Here is a 15,849-nt window from a genome sequence, read left to right as displayed (position 1 = left end):
TGCAAAACTGGGCTGAGAAGTGTCAGATGGAGTTCAACCCAGATAAGTGTGAGGTGGTTCATTTTGTCAAATATGATGGCAAAACTCTTGGCAGTGTGGATGATCAGAGGGACCTTCGGGTCCGAGTCCATAGGACACTCAAAGCTGTTGCACAGGTTGACTCTGTGGTTATGAAGACATATGGTGCATTGGCCTTCATCAATCATGGGAATGAGTTTGAGTCTAGAGACAATGTTGCAGCTATAGAGGACCATGGTCAGACCCCACTTGGGAGTACTGTGCTCAATTCTGGTCGCCTCACCACAGGAAGGATGTGGAAGCCATAGAAAGGGTGCAGAAGAGATATACAAGGACGTTGCCTGGATTGGGGAGCATGCTTTATGAGAATAGGTTGAGTGACCTTGGCCTTTTCTCCTTGGACCGATGGAGAATGACAGGTAACCTAATAGAGGTGTACAAGATAATGAGAGGCATTGATCGTGTGGATAGTCAGAGGCTTTCTCCCAGGGCTGAAATGGCATAGTTGAAGTAAGTACAAAGGAGATGTTGGTGTAAGTTTGTTTGTTTTTTTTTACAGAGTAGAGAGTGCGTGGAATGGGCTGCCGGCGGTGGTGGATGCCGAAACGATAGGGTCTTTTAAGAGACTCCTGGATGGCTACATGGAGGTTAGAAATATAGAGGGCTATAGGTAAAGCCCAGGTAGTTCTAAGGTAGGGACATGTTCGGCACAGCTTTGTAGGCCGAAGGGCCTGTATTGGGCCGTATGTTTTCTATGTTTCTAATTACAATATACGTATATTGAATAGATTTAAAATTGTGCAAAATCTGTTTAAAAATCCAGCCTTCAGATTAACTAAAATAGCAGCTTCATTCAGGCTCTCTGCCCAGGATAAAGTATGTTAGATCGATGTGAAGTGGCTAAAGGAGCTTGTACAAGTTGCCACAGGTTTTACTGAACACGTGGATCTATGTAGGAAAGTGCATATTAAATCAAAAAAGGTTATTTGGTCCGTCGTGTCTACGTCAACCATTAGTATAGGATATACCCATCTATGCTAATCACACTTACCTGCGTTCTGTCCATACCCTACTGTGCATGGGTAATTCAAATGCTTATCCAAATCCTTCTTAAATGTGAGAACGAAAATTTTCTCTATCTCTACTAAATCTCTCTTCAACCTCATCTGCTTGAAGGAAAAGCTCAATCAATCCATTCTTTCAAGATGACTGAAACATTCTGTCCCAGGCAACACCTTAATGAATCCCCTCTGCACCCTTTGCAATGCAATCACATCCTTCCTATAAAGCAGTGGTCAGAACTGCACGATATTCTAGCTGTGGTCTAACCAATATTTTATACAATTGTTCCAAGACCCCCCCCTGCTCCTATATTCTATGGCCTAGCTAATGAAGGCAAGCTAGAACATTGGTCAAGGTGCCTCATGGTAGATGAGTAGATTAAGTCACATGGTAAATAGGATCCAAAACTGGCTTGATCACAGAAAACCAAAGGTAGTGTTAGTGGGATGTTTATCTCACTGGAGGTTTGGGAACTGTTGTTTGTGATGTAAATTAGTGATCTGAATGAAGATGTGGGTGGTCAATTAGTAAAATGGCAGATAACACAACATTTGATGGCGCTGTGGATTGCAACGAAGGTTGTCAAAGGATATTGCAGAAGCACTATGCAAACGTCTTAGGCACAGGTTGCCTCTGTATTTAGCAGCATTCATCTTCCCATCAATCCTGACCAGATTTCCAGTCCCTGCTGCTGAAAAGCATTCCCATAGCATAATGCCACCTCCACCTTACTTTACAGCAGGGATGGTGTTACCTTGCTAATGTGCAGGTTTAGATTTCCCCCACACCTACAGTACTGTGCAGAAGTCTTTGGCACATACTCACATACATACATATAGCTAAGCTGCCTAAGACACTTGCAGTACTGCAGTAATTTTATGTATTGCACTGTACTGCTGCCACACAAAAAAAATAATTTCATGACACATGTGAGTGATGATAAACATGATTCTGATATGCATCTCTTATGGACTGAGAGTGTGAAGAGGGCAGAGAGAAAGGAATCGTGGTTGGAAAAGGAGAGAGAAAGGAGGGAGTGGGAAGCACCAGACAGACTTCCTGTATGACGAGTAAACCAATTGAATGAAATCAATAAAAACACAAAATGCTGGCAGAACTCAGCAGGCCAGACAGCATCTATGGGAGGAGGTAGTGACGACGTTACAGGCCAAAACCCTTCATCAGGAGTGTAATCAAATGACCTTGTCCGGTGCCTCAGAGCTGGGTTTATCTGCACTCACACTCCCTCCCCTGCTCCTGGCACTCTTTCTCTGCCACCTGTCCCACACCCCTCCTGCAGCACTCCACTCTCACCAATCCCAACATCTTTTGTTTATCGAGCAAACACGAAATCTGCAGATGCTGGAAATTCAAGCAACACACACAAAATGCTGGTGGAACACAGCTGGTCAGGCAGCATCTATAAGGAGAAGCACTGTCGATTTTTCGGGCCGAGACCCTTCATCAGGACTCAGGAAGGGTCCAGCATTGTGTGTAGTGTATCTTTTGTTTATGCCACATTTACAACCTTGCTCTCCACTCCATGTATCACCCTAGCTGCATGTGTGCATGTTTGCACATGCATATATGCCTAATAGTACACAATACTGTAGTTCAGTTGGGAACTCAGTCAGAGAAATGGCAGAGTTTCATCTGACCAAGTGTGAGGTGTATTTTGGGAGGTGTAATGCAATGGAAAGTAAACAGTTCATGGCACAACCCTTAGGAGCATTGATGTACACAGGTATCTTGGGATTGCAAATTCATAGCTCCTTGAAAGTAACAAGAAAAATAGATTCGGTGATAAAGAAAGCATACAGCACACTTGCCTTGATCAGTCAGTGTATTGCGTATAAATGTCAGCAAGTCATGTTGCTGTTGTATAAAATTTTGATTAGGCCATATTTGGAGTATTGTATTCAGTTCTGGTTGCCACACTGTAGAGGGTACAGAACAGGTTCATCAGAATGTTGACTGGATTGGCGTGCATCAGCTAAAAGGAGAGGTTGGACAAACTTGGACTGCTTTCTCTGAAACATCTGAGGCTGAGGGAATATAAAAATATGAGAGGCAGAGATGGGGTAAATAGCCAAAGAGTTGTTTTCCAAGAGCAGAAATGAGAAATGCTAGATAGCATAGGTTTAAGATGAGAGGGAAAATTTAAAGGATTCAAGATTGTGTACAATATCTCCTCAACATGTTTGCACCTTATCTCACATATTACCCTGCTCATTCATCTACCTTCTTCTCCGTCACCCATTTCTAATATTCCTACAAAGGTTTCAAGGTTAAATTCTCATTAAACAGCTCCAAGGCCTTGGCGCTCATCGCCATCTCAAGTTCTACAAATATTTGGTAGCACCTGAACTTTAACTCCACCATAGATATATGAAGTCATATGGTAAAAGCAGAAGCTGATCAACCTTCTATTGGCCCAGGACAGAGGACTCTGGCCTGTGCCCCAGTAGGAAGAACAGACTGGAACTCTACTCTCTCTACTCCACTTCTTCCAATCACCTATCATAACAATGATGCCTTTAGCAATGTTGGTCCCAAACCCCTCTTCCCTCTTTGGAGCTACCACAAGCTTGCATCTCCCACTAACAGTTCTTTATTTGATGAATAATCCATTGTTCAACGAGCCTTAGTACATTGCCTTGCAATTTTTTTTGCAAGCAGCACAGAAGTGAAGTGGTTAGCACAATGCTTTACAGTACAAGCGACCCAGGTTTATTTCTTGCCTCTGTCAGTAAGGAATTGTACCTTCTTCCCAACAAGACTGTGTGGGTTTCCTCCCACAGTTCAAGCATGTACCAGATGGTAGGTTAATTGGTCACTGTAAATTGTCCCCTGATTAGGCAAGGGTTAAATCGGGGATTGCTGGACTAGAAGGCCCTGTACCATGCTGAATCTCAATCAATCAATAAATAAATAAATAAATAAATAGATCGATAGACAGATAGATAGGTTCAAGGCTTTGCTGCTGTTTGTCACTCTAGGTCATGAAGGTCATGACATAAAGGCATAGAATTTGATTTTTATCAGAAAAAAAGAGAACTGGCCTGTCAAGACCAAGCTCTGTGTGAGGAATCCAGCGAGTTTTAATGCCCTGCTCTTCATCTACAAATTGTTTTCATTTAGACAATTCTCCAATACTATTTTAAAAGCTACGAGGCCAGTTCTACAGAAATGAAACATTAAAAAGCCTTTTCTCATCAGCTGTCTTTTGCAAAACACATTAATTCTATATCCCTACAACATTAAAGAAACATCAAAGCAAACAACTGAAGCACCAAGGCATAGGAGGCCATGGATTTAATGCAAGTAAGAGGGATTTGTGTACATGCATACAACGGTCATACTGCACTGATGGGCCTATTTCTATGCTATACAACTTCATAACAAAACAAAGCACCTATATTTCTCAGCATTGAAATGCATAACCCATCCCTTCACTTGCTCCATCTGCCTGCCTACATCTCCACCTATTACTCCACCTCACCGTCCACTACTCCTCTGAGTCTTGTAACAAGTCCTGATACCTTGCTGATTCAGCAGAAATAATTCTGCCCACTAAGCCAATTAACTGAAGAATCTGAAACAGGGCCACTCAATAAGATCATGACTAACCATCTATCTCCACAGCTCCTTCCTGCAAATTCTCATTTCTCTCAATTCTTTTAAGACCACATACCTATTGTCCTTAGTGCTGAATACTTACAATTACTTGAGATTCACAACCATGACATTTTGCACATCAGCCAAGTTTCCCAAGCTATGCGGTTAACCAACTATCCAAAAGGCCATTGATCCCCTCTGTTGGTTGGGGACCATGGATATTGCGTCTACGTAATACACAAGGAAGTACGCAAGCAAGGGAAGTAAGATATGGAGAACCAACTGTTGCCCATGCAACAGGCTCTCTCTCCACACAGCTGATGAATCCAAAGGAGCCTCAAAGACTGATACAATTTGGTACCAGAGGCATTGCAGGGATTGACTGTCAGTGTTGAACCCCCTGCCTTAGGGACTCCAGCTTCAGATTTTTCCTCAGGGTTTACTCCCAAAGCCTTCCCCGTGAATGGATAGAGCCGCTAGGTAGCGGAGGCTTGAGATCAGTTTTCCTTCTCCTCATTGGCTGCTAACCACAGCTGACGAGCCCCATCTACCCGAAGCAACTGGTTTTAAGGCACCAGTAACCCACCTTTGCCCTTTCTCCTGTCAGTAGAAACAGTTCTACCAGGCTTAGTAGCTAAACAACACATGAAGGCCAAGAGCTGGACTTGTTGTCAGAAGTTATTTCAGACACATGCCATTGGGAGCATTTAATGGGCAGTGAGATCCCCCACTACCACCTCCGGCTATAACAACCTTAAGGAATCCAAGACACCATAAGATATAGGGCATTAGGCCATTTGGCTAGTAAGCCTACTCTCTCATTCAAACATGGCCAATTTATTTTCCCTCTCGACACCATTTTCCTGCATTCTCCCTGTAACCTTTGACAACCTTATTAATCAGAATCGATCAACCTCTGCTTTAAATGACTTGGCCTCCACAGCCATCTGTAGTAATGAATTCCAAAAAATTAACTACTCTCCTCCTCATCTTTGTCCTAAAGGGAAATCCTTCTATTCTGAATCTCTGCCCTCCCAGACATCCCCATTACTGGAAACATCCTTTCCACATCCACTCTATCTAGGCCTTATACAGTTTTATCCCAAGATTACGAAGACCCTGCAGTCAGAGGAATGAGCCTATTAACATCTACCCTGACAATCCCTTGTATGTTTCAAATGAGAAAAGAACCATGAGAACTGCATTAATTCTATTCAATCTTTTGTTATAGTTCAACCCACTCACCCCACATGATCCATGCAATAACATTTTTTTTGCATTGTCTCGAGGTTGAGAACGTGCATATTTGTCTATGAAAACAACATTGCAAGCAATGCTCTAGGTTTGGTCTCATTAAAACCCTATACAAATGCAATATACCTTCTTCACTATGCACCTTATTTTATTTATCAACTTATTTAGAGATACTGCGTGGAACAGGCCCTTCCAGCACTTCGAACCGTGCTGCCCAGCAACCCACTGATTTAACCCTAGCGTAATCACAGGACAATTTATAATGATCAATCAACCTACTAACCAGCATGTCTCTGGAATGTGGGAGGAAAGCAGAACACTCAGAGGAAACCTATGCAGTCCACAGGGAGGCGGATAAACAGAGGACACCGGGTTTGAACTCTGAACTCAGATGCCTTGAGTTGTAATAGCATCATGCTGACCACTACCCTACCATGGTGCCCTTGGTTATCTTAGACTATCTTTCAATTAAGGCCATCCTTCCACTTTCTTCCTAACTGTACTGCTTGGTACTGTAGGAACATTATACTAAGCAAATCCAGAAAAAAAATCTCCACTCTGGGTAGTCTTAACAATATACTTTGAACTACTTCTAACAATGCAACATCTAGTAAAGTGCAATTAAATAGTGCTTTTATTATTACCATAATACACAACAACCATCTGTGGTACAGGCCACCAACTTCCCAGCTCTTTACCTCACCCCCTCCCCCCTCTTGGTTTAACCTATCACTTATCATCTTGTACTTATTCCTTCCCTCCCCCCACCTCCTTACTCTGACTTCTCTTCCTTTCCAGTCCTGATGAAAGGTCTTGGCCCAAAACGTCAACTGTTTACTCTTCTCCATGATGCTACCTGGCCTGCAGATTTCCTCCAGCATCTGTGTGTTGCTGGGGGTCTCACTGAAACCTACCAAATATTGAAAGGTCTCAATAGAGTGGATATGGAGAGGATGTTTCCTATAGTTTGGGGGTCTAAGACCAGTGGGCACAACCTCAGAATAGAGGGGTGTCCCTGTAGAAGAGAAATAAGAAAGAATTTGTTTAGCCAGAGGGTGGTAAATCTGAGGAATTAATTGTCATACACAGCTGTGGAGGCCAAATCATTGGGCATATTTAAATGGAGATTGATAGGTTCTTGATTAGTCCGGGCATCAAAGGTAACAGGGAAAAGGGAGGAGAATGGGGTTGAGAAGGATAATAAATCAGACATGATGGAATGGTGGAGCAGACTCAATGGACCAAATGGCCTAATTCTGCCCCTTTGTCTTATGGCAAATGTATAAAACATTGGTCCAGGCAGTTAATTGTAAAGGGCTTCTTAAAAGGAAAAATAAATCAAGTTTGAGAGGAAATTTCAGAGAACAAGGCCCAGCCCCCAACCACCCATGATAAACTGGAGAAAATAGATGATGAACAAGGGGGTAGAAATAGAGTAACACAGTTACTGGGGCAGGAGGAAGTTACAGAGATAACAAAGGACAAAGCTAGTGCCATTTGAAGCAGGAATGCTTGAGCCCACACCAAAATCTAGTACTGACACTGCTGGGTCAATGGACTGTTTACACAGCAGGTATAAAATACAATTACCTACAATTGTGAATCAAGAGAAATCGAAAACAACTCTGGTTCTAGACAACCAAACTTTATATAAATGATCAAGTCTGACTATCACCTTTCCAACTTTATATTCCAATAGCTTATCCAAGTAAAACTGTTTCTGCACAAAAAGGATCAGAGACCGACAATAATAATCTGAACATAAAGCACATCTGAGCAGCACATATAACAGTTGACCCAGATTATATATAAACACCATTCCAAAGGCAGATTAAATCAACAGCACAGGCAGTAGCTGAACAAGTGCCTTAAAAACAGTCACTGACCTAATAGCAACGTAGCAAGCTCAGGAAATCCTGAAATGGATCACTCTTGTTCGCTGGGTCACTATCTCCACGCTGGGCAAAAACCCAGAAAATCACTCCAACTTTTTGAAAGAACAGCCCTGTGGTGCCCTATTTAGAAAAATATCTTACATTGAAACGGTCGAACGAGACTCTGATGAGGAGATCTCTCAAAGAGCCCTGCACTTGTTTTTGTTTGCAAGGCCCAGAGGGCCTCACGCTCCAAATGAGGCTGCTATAGCTCTCTCTCTCTCTCTCTCTTCCCTCCACCCCCTCGCCTTTTCGCTCTCCCTCACACATACAAAAGAACACCTCGGTCACCACTGCAATCTAAACAACAATACTCACCTGATATCGAACCTCACTGGGGTAAGCTAGAGCAGTGTCTGCCCCCATTAAAAAGCAGGCCATTTCCAACCATCCTTAGTCAGACTCGTCTCCAGTTCAGCAGGGAAAAACCAGACGTCTGCATCACAGTCAACACTTGATGCTTTCGCTCACTCACGCTCTCTCTCTCTCTCTCTCTACATCACTGCACAAATTGCTTTTCTTCCCCTCCTCCTGATATACTGCAGCATTACGTTGCATGCACAGTAGGGGACAAGAATCAATGCAGGACCCAGCACTTAAAATCAATATCTTGCCGGTCAACACAAACAGGCTTCGATCTGCCCACCCACCTCCAAAAAATAAATCTAAATTATCTGCACCTATACCCACTTCTCTCCAAAAAAAAACAGACTGGACTCACAAAGTATTCTTGCTACAAATGAAATGTCTCGTTTAAATGGTGTCCTCGTCAGGAGTTCAAGCTGGGTCGAGCATGCTAGAAAGAATTCCAGGGCAGCTCCAACACAGCAAGTGCGGGGGAGGGTACACAAAGCTAGCATCAAATATTTTCTTGCACATATACAACTTCCCACAGAAAATCAAGAAGCTATTTTAAAAATAAATACTCTAATTGCTGAAGCAGAAGTGAGCAACGACATATTTTGCGGGAGGGGTGAAGACTCGATTCTCTTGGATACACTATCAGCTGCGGTCACTGAAGGAAGTATTCACTCTGACAGTAGGACTCCCAGCTAACTTGTGGGCTCCAGTCACATTCCAAACACTGAGCACAAAGGAAGTGTTAGTTGCAGGTTTAGTTGTAACATTTGTAAAGTTTGGATAGGTACATGGATGAGAAAGGTATGAGCATAAGAAATAGGAGCAGAATTAGGCCATTCCGCCTACTGAGTTGGCTCCGCCATTCCATCATGGCTGATCTCAGATCCCACTCAGCCCCACACACCTGCCTTCTCACCATATCCTCTGAAGCCCTGACCGATCAAGAAAATATAAACTTCCACCTTAAATAAATGCACAGACTTTGGCCTCACAATCTGTGGCAGAGAATTCCACAGATTTACTACTCTCTGGCTAAAATAAATTCCTCCTTACCTCTGTTCTAAAGGGTTGCCCTCCCAATTTTGAGGCTGTGCCCTCCAGTTCTGGATACCCCCACCATAGGAAAGATCCTTTCCACATCCACCCTATCTAGTTCTTTCAACATTCGGTAGGTTTCAATGAGATCCCCACAGACTCAACTTGTAGATGAACTATTGGGAGCCTTGCATGGGACTCCTAAATCACTCTGTGCCTCTGATGTCCACACTATTGTTCCTTCTACCAAAATGCATCATCATACATTTCCCAACACTGTATTCCACCTGCTACTTTTTTGCCCATTCTTCCTTTGTCTAAGTCCTGCTACAATTGCTTTGCTTCCTTAGCACTACCTATCTATTAACTTATCTTCATATCATCCACAAACTTCATCACAAAGCCATCAATTCCATTATCTAAATCATTAACAAACAATGTGAAAAGTTGTGCCCCGAAGACTGACCCCTGAGGAACACCATTAGTCACCAGCAGCCAACCAGAAAAGGCCCCTTTTATTCCCACTTGCTGTCTCCTGCCTGTCAGCCATTCCTCTATCCATGCCAGTATCTTTCCTGTAACACCATAGGATTTCATCTTGTTAAGCAGCCTCACAGTTGAGGCACCTTATCAAATGCTTTCTGAAAATCAAAGTAAATGACATCCACTACCTTTGTCCACCTTGTTTGTTACTTTCTTGAAGAACTCTAACAGATTTGTCAGGCAAAAAACCATGCTGACTTTATTTTATCATTTATTTCCAAGTACCTCAAAACCTCATCCTCAATAAAAGACTTCAACACTTTCCCAACCACTGAGGTTAGGCTAACTGGCCTATAATTTCCTTTCTTTTGCTTCCTTCCTTCTTAAAGAATAAAGTGACGTTTGCAATCTTCTAGTCCTCTGGGACCATGCCAGAATCAAGTGATTCTTGAAAGACCATCACCAATACATCCATTATCTCTTCAACAACCTCTCTCAGGACTCTGGGATGTAGTCCATCTGACCTAGGTGATTTATCCATCTTTAAGTTTGCCTCACACTTCCTCCTTTGTAATAGCAACGGCACTCATTCCTGCTCCCTGACACTCACAGAACTCTGACACACTGCTAGTGTCTTTACAGTGAAGACAGATGCAAAGTACCCATTAAGTTCATCCGATATTTCTTTGTCTCCCATTACTACCTCATGAGCATTATTTTTCAGTGGTCCAATATCAACTCTCACCTCCCTTTTACTCTTTACATAACTGAAGAAACTTTTGGTATCCTGCATTATGTTATTGGCTAGTTTGCCCTCATAGTTCATCTTTTCCTCTCATCGCATTTTTAGTTGCCTTTGTCGAATTTCAAAAGCTTTGCAACCATCCAACTTCCCACTCACTTTTGCTACCTTACGTGCTCTTCTTTGGCTTTTAAGCGGTTCTTAACTTCCTTTGTCAGCCACAGTTGCCTACTCCTGACATTTAAGAACAACTTCCTCTATGGGACATATCTATCCTGTGCCTTGAGAACTATTCCCAGAAACTTAAGCCACTTCTGCTCTGCTGTCATACTCGTCAGAATCCCTTTCCAATCCACCTGGGCAAGCTCCTCTCATGCCCCTGTAATTCATTTTATTCCACTGCAATACCGATACATGTGACTTCTGCTTCTCCCTCTCAAACTGCAGTATGAATTCAAGCGTATTATGATTACTACCTCCTGAGGGCTCCTTTACGTTAAGCTGCCTAATGAAATCTGAATTATTACACAACACCCGATCTAAGATGGCCTTTCCCCAAATAGGCTCAAGTACAAGCTGCTCTAAAAAGCCATCTCATAGGTATTCAAATTCCCTCTCTAGTGACCCAACACCAAGCTGATTTTCCCAATCCCCTTGCATATTGAAGTCCCCCCATTACAATTGTGTCATTACCCTCACTACATACCTTTTCCAGCTCCCTTTGCAATCTCAACCCCACATCTTGGCTATTATTTGGGGGCCTATAACATGATTCCTATAATGGGTTTTTTTTACCCATGCAATTTCTTACCTCCACCTACAAACATCTCTGACCCTATGTCACCTCTTTCTAAAGATGTAATTCCATCTTTTATCAACAGAGCCACAACACCGTCTATGCCTTCCTCCCTGTCCTTTCAATAAAAAAGTATATCCTTTGATGCTAAGCTCCCACCTGTGGCCTTCTTTCAGCAGTGACACAGTGATGCCCACAATGTCATACTAACCAGTCTCTAATTGCACCCTCCACGAGTTCAGGTACAGGTAGATGGAATCTGACATACTCTCTCTCCAAGTGCAGTCCTACAACAGGGCTGTAGGGTCAGAGTGCTAACTTGCAGATGAGGCATTAGAGTCCCTTAGGTGGATGGTAATGATTCCATGGTCAGTGTCCTGAGCATTGCTGATCCCATACCATTTCACTGACAGCAGGTGAACTTATCATTTATATTATTACTGGATTGGGAGCTTAATACTGGAAAGACACCTCAAAAGTGGATGAAAAGAATACAAGTTTCAGGAACGATGGCGAATGGTTGGATAAAACAATATGACTATCTCTGATACACACTCAATGCTTCTTCCCTCCACCATCAAATTTCTAAAGTTCAAAGTCCAAAATAAGTTTATTATCAAAATACATATGTGTCACCATTTACAACCCTGAAATTTATTTTCCTGTGGCATACTCAGTAAATACAAGAAAAACAATAGAATCAATGTAAAAAAAAGCACCCAACAGGCAACCAATGTGCAAAACAAAACTGTACAAATGTCACAAAGGTTAGGGATGCTGTGGATAGTGTGGAGGGCTGTCAGAGGTTACAGTGGGACATTGATAGGATGCAAAACTGGGCCGAGAAGTGGCAGATGCAGTTCAACCCAGATAAGTGTGAGGTGGTTCATTTTGGTAGGTCAAATATGATGGCAGAATATAGTATTAATGGTAAGACTCTTGGTAGTGTGGAGGATCAGAGGGATCTTGTGGTCTGAGTCCAATGGACACTCAAAGCTGCTGCACAGGTTGACTCTGGTTAAGAAGGCGTACAGTGTATTGGCCTTCATCAATCGTGGGATTGAGTTTAAGAGCCGAGAAGCAATGTTACAGCTATATCGGACCCTGGTCAAACCCCACTTAGAGTACTGTGTTCAGTTCTGGTCACCTCACCTCAAGAGGGATGTGGAAACGGTAGAAAGGGTGCAGAGGAGATTTACAAGGATATTGCCTGGATTGGGGAGCATGCCTTATGAGAATAGGTTGAATGAACTCTGACTTTTCTCCTTGGAGCAGCAGAGGGTAAGGGGTGACCTGACTGAGGTGTATAAGATGATTAATAAGAAGTATTAATCATGTGGATAGTCAGAGGCTTTTTCCCAGGGCTAAAAATGGCTAGCACAAGAGGGCACAGTTTTAAGGTGCTTGGAAGTAGATACAGAGGAGATGTCAGGGGTAAGTTTTTAACGCAGAGAGTGGTGAGTGCATGGAATGGACTACCAGCTGCAGTGGTGGTGGTGGATGCGATAGGGTCTTTTAAGAGACTCTTGGATAGGTACAGTCAGCCCTCCTTATCCACAGGGGATTGGTTCCCAGACCTCTCTCGGATACCAAAATTCGTAGATGCTCAAGTCCCTTATTCAACCTGTCTCATGCGTTGGACCTTAGGACCCAGCGGAACCCCAGACCTTATTTTATCTGTTTCAGTGCTATGGATATTAGGATCCGGTGGTAGATATCTGAATCTGCAGTGTTTCTGTTCGCGAAAATAATCAAGAATACGATTGAAAATAAAGTGGAAATAATAAAGCAATCGGAAAGAGGTGAAACGCCATCAGTCATTGGAAAAGCGTTAGGCTACGTCAGTCAACGATCGGAACAATTTTAAAGGATAAAGTGAGAAAGACTCTGCCCCGATGAAAGCTACAATTATTACTAAGCAATGCAGTGGTTTAATTATTGGGTTTTGGGATTTTGGGTTTTTGATCCTCTACATCAACTCGCCATGGTGGAGAGCACACTCGGGAGTGGTCTGTCCCGAGTCGCAAGAACTTCTGTTCCAGAGCCCAGCACTGAAACATACATTCTTAAGTGTTTTATATGCATAGAAAGGTAAAATATATACTATATACTAAGACAAACATTTGACTAACTGACGCTAAATAATACCGGATGTACCTGTTCCGACTTACTTAGTAAAAACTTCCTTTTTTTCGATCCCGATCCACGATAACCCACGCACATCCTCGCGTATACTTTAAATCATCTCTAGATTACTTATAATACCTAATACAATGTAAATGCTATATAAAATAGTTGCTATACTGCATTGTTTAGGGAATCATGACAAGAAAAAAAAGTCTGCACATGCTCGAATAACAAGTGCTGGAAGAGCACTTCCGGGTTTTCGCAATTTGTGGTTGGTTGAATTCGTGCATGCGGAATTCATGGATAAGGAGGGCCGACTGTACATGAAGCTTAGAGAAGTACAGGGCTATGGGTAACCCTAGGTAATTTCTAAAACACATGTTCGGCACAGTATTGTGGGCCAAGGGGCCTGTATTGTGCTCTAGGTTTTCTATGTTTCTAAAACCAAAAAGGTAAGAAAAACAATAGTAACCGTAATAAATATTGAAAACATGAGATGGAGAGTCCTTTGAAAGTGAGTTCATAGGTTGTGGTAACAGTTCAGTGAAAGGGTGAGTAAAATTGAGTAAAGTTATCCCCTCCGGTTCAACAGCCTGTGTAGATGTGCTCAGTAGTGGGGAGGACTTTACCCGTGATGGGTGAGGCTGTATTCACTCCTATTTGTAGGATTTTCTGTACAAGGATATTGGAGTTTCCATACCAGGCTGAGATGCAACCAGTCAATGTACTCGTCACCACACATCTATAGAAGTTTGTCAAAAAGTTTTAGATGACATTGAAAATCTTTGCTAACTTCTATGAAAATAGAGGCTCTGTCATGCTTTCTTTGTAATGCCATTTATGTGTTGGACCCAGGACAAATCCACTGAAATGATAACACCAAGGAATCGAAAGTTGCTAACTCTCTCCACCTCTGATCCCCAATGAGGAATGACTGACTCAGGGAATTCCACTTTCCTCCTCCTGAAACCAATAATCATTTCCTTGGTCTTGAGCTGACATTGAGTGAAAGGTTGCTGTTGGAGCACCACTCAGTAAGATTTTCAATCTCCCTTCTATATGCTGATTCATCACCAACTTTGATTTGGCTAACAACATTGGTGTTGTCAGCATACTTAAATATGGCATTGGAACTATGTTCTGCCTCAAAGTCATAAGTATAGCACTAGCAGATCAGGGAGCTAAGCACACAGCCTTGTGGTGCACCTGTGCTGAGGGAAATTGTGGAGGTGATGTTGTTGCCAATCCAAACTGACTAGTGTCTGCAAGTGAGAAAATCGAGAATCCAGATGCACAAGGAGGTATTAAGGCCTAGAACTTGAAGCTTATTAATTAGTTTTGAAGGGATGATAGTATTAAATGCTGAGCTGTAGTCAATGAAGAGCATCCTGATGTATCCTGATACATCCTGATGCTGTCCAGATATTCCAGGATTGAGTGACAAGCCAATGAAATGGCATCTGCTGTGGACCTGTTGTGACAGTTGGCAAATTGGAACAGATCCCAAGTTGCTTCTCAGATTGATATGCTTCAGAACCAACTTCTCAAAGTACTTCATCACAGTGGATATAAGTAATATTCCCTCTCATTTGTAATGAGTCCGCAAAAATCTTGTGCTGGGCAATTTTTTGCCCAGTGACAACATGTGCTCACTGAATAATTTCTTCAATAAAAACAGTATAATTTAGCCAGTGCGAAAATCTGCAGACAAATCATTGTAAACTTCACATTGTCAACACTACCTGAATCAGAAACCAGAAAAGGAAATGTGACTGTGTACGATTGTGAAAAATACTTAACATCTCGACAAGGTAGAGGGTGACAACCTTTTGTGTGCAGTTTAATTTCCTTTGTGTTCTAGCAGCAAAAGATATGCACACATGCACACACTTTCGAACATTGGGTGTAATTGCTTCTAGATGATAGTCATTGAGGCAGATTACCACATTCTCCTTAGGTACCAGTATAACCGAAACCTGCTTCATACTGCCAAAGCAAAAGGTTAAAAGATATTTGTAAAACCTCCCAACCAAATGATCAGCATAGACCTTTAGTACTTGATCAGGTACCCTGTCTGAGCTGGATACTTTCCATGGGTTCACCCTCCAGAAAGACACTCTCTAATCGGCCTCAGAGACTGAAATCACTGGGGGAACGTAGAAGTTCGTGAAATTGCCTCCATGTTTTGATGGTCAAAGCGAGCATAAATAGCATTGAGCTCATCTGGCAGCAAAGCCTTATTGTCACCTCTATTGCTTGGTTTCACTTTGTACGAGGTGACAGCATTTAAGCCCTGCCACAGCTGTCGAGCATCCTTCAGTGATTCAAGTTTGGTCCAGAATTGCCACTTCGCACCTGAGATGGCTTTCTAGAGATCGCACATGGATATCTTAAATCTAACTTGGTTGCCAGTCCTGAGT

At 42.5% G+C, this 15,849-nt stretch overlaps 1 protein-coding gene across 7 annotated transcripts in view; it reads right to left on the bottom strand.

The window, feature by feature from the left end:
• chd6 (chromodomain helicase DNA binding protein 6) overlaps window positions 1–15,849 on the bottom strand; it is a 338,589-nt gene that overhangs the window by 235,139 nt on the left and 87,601 nt on the right. Inside the window, exon 1 of one of the 7 annotated variants that reach the window (XM_059981078.1) lies at window positions 8,205–8,426. The exons of the other annotated variants lie outside the window; for them this stretch is intronic. Coding sequence (XP_059837061.1) covers window positions 8,205–8,267 — 63 coding nt within the window. The 5' untranslated portion in view covers window positions 8,268–8,426. Of the gene's footprint in view, window positions 1–8,204; window positions 8,427–15,849 lie in introns of those variants that run through there. 7 annotated transcript variants of the gene reach the window in all.

The sequence above is a fragment of the Hypanus sabinus genome, chromosome 9, assembly GCF_030144855.1.
Source record: "Hypanus sabinus isolate sHypSab1 chromosome 9, sHypSab1.hap1, whole genome shotgun sequence".
In the NCBI taxonomy this organism is placed as follows: domain Eukaryota; kingdom Metazoa; phylum Chordata; class Chondrichthyes; order Myliobatiformes; family Dasyatidae; genus Hypanus; species Hypanus sabinus.
This window is presented reverse-complemented; position numbering and strand designations above follow the sequence as displayed.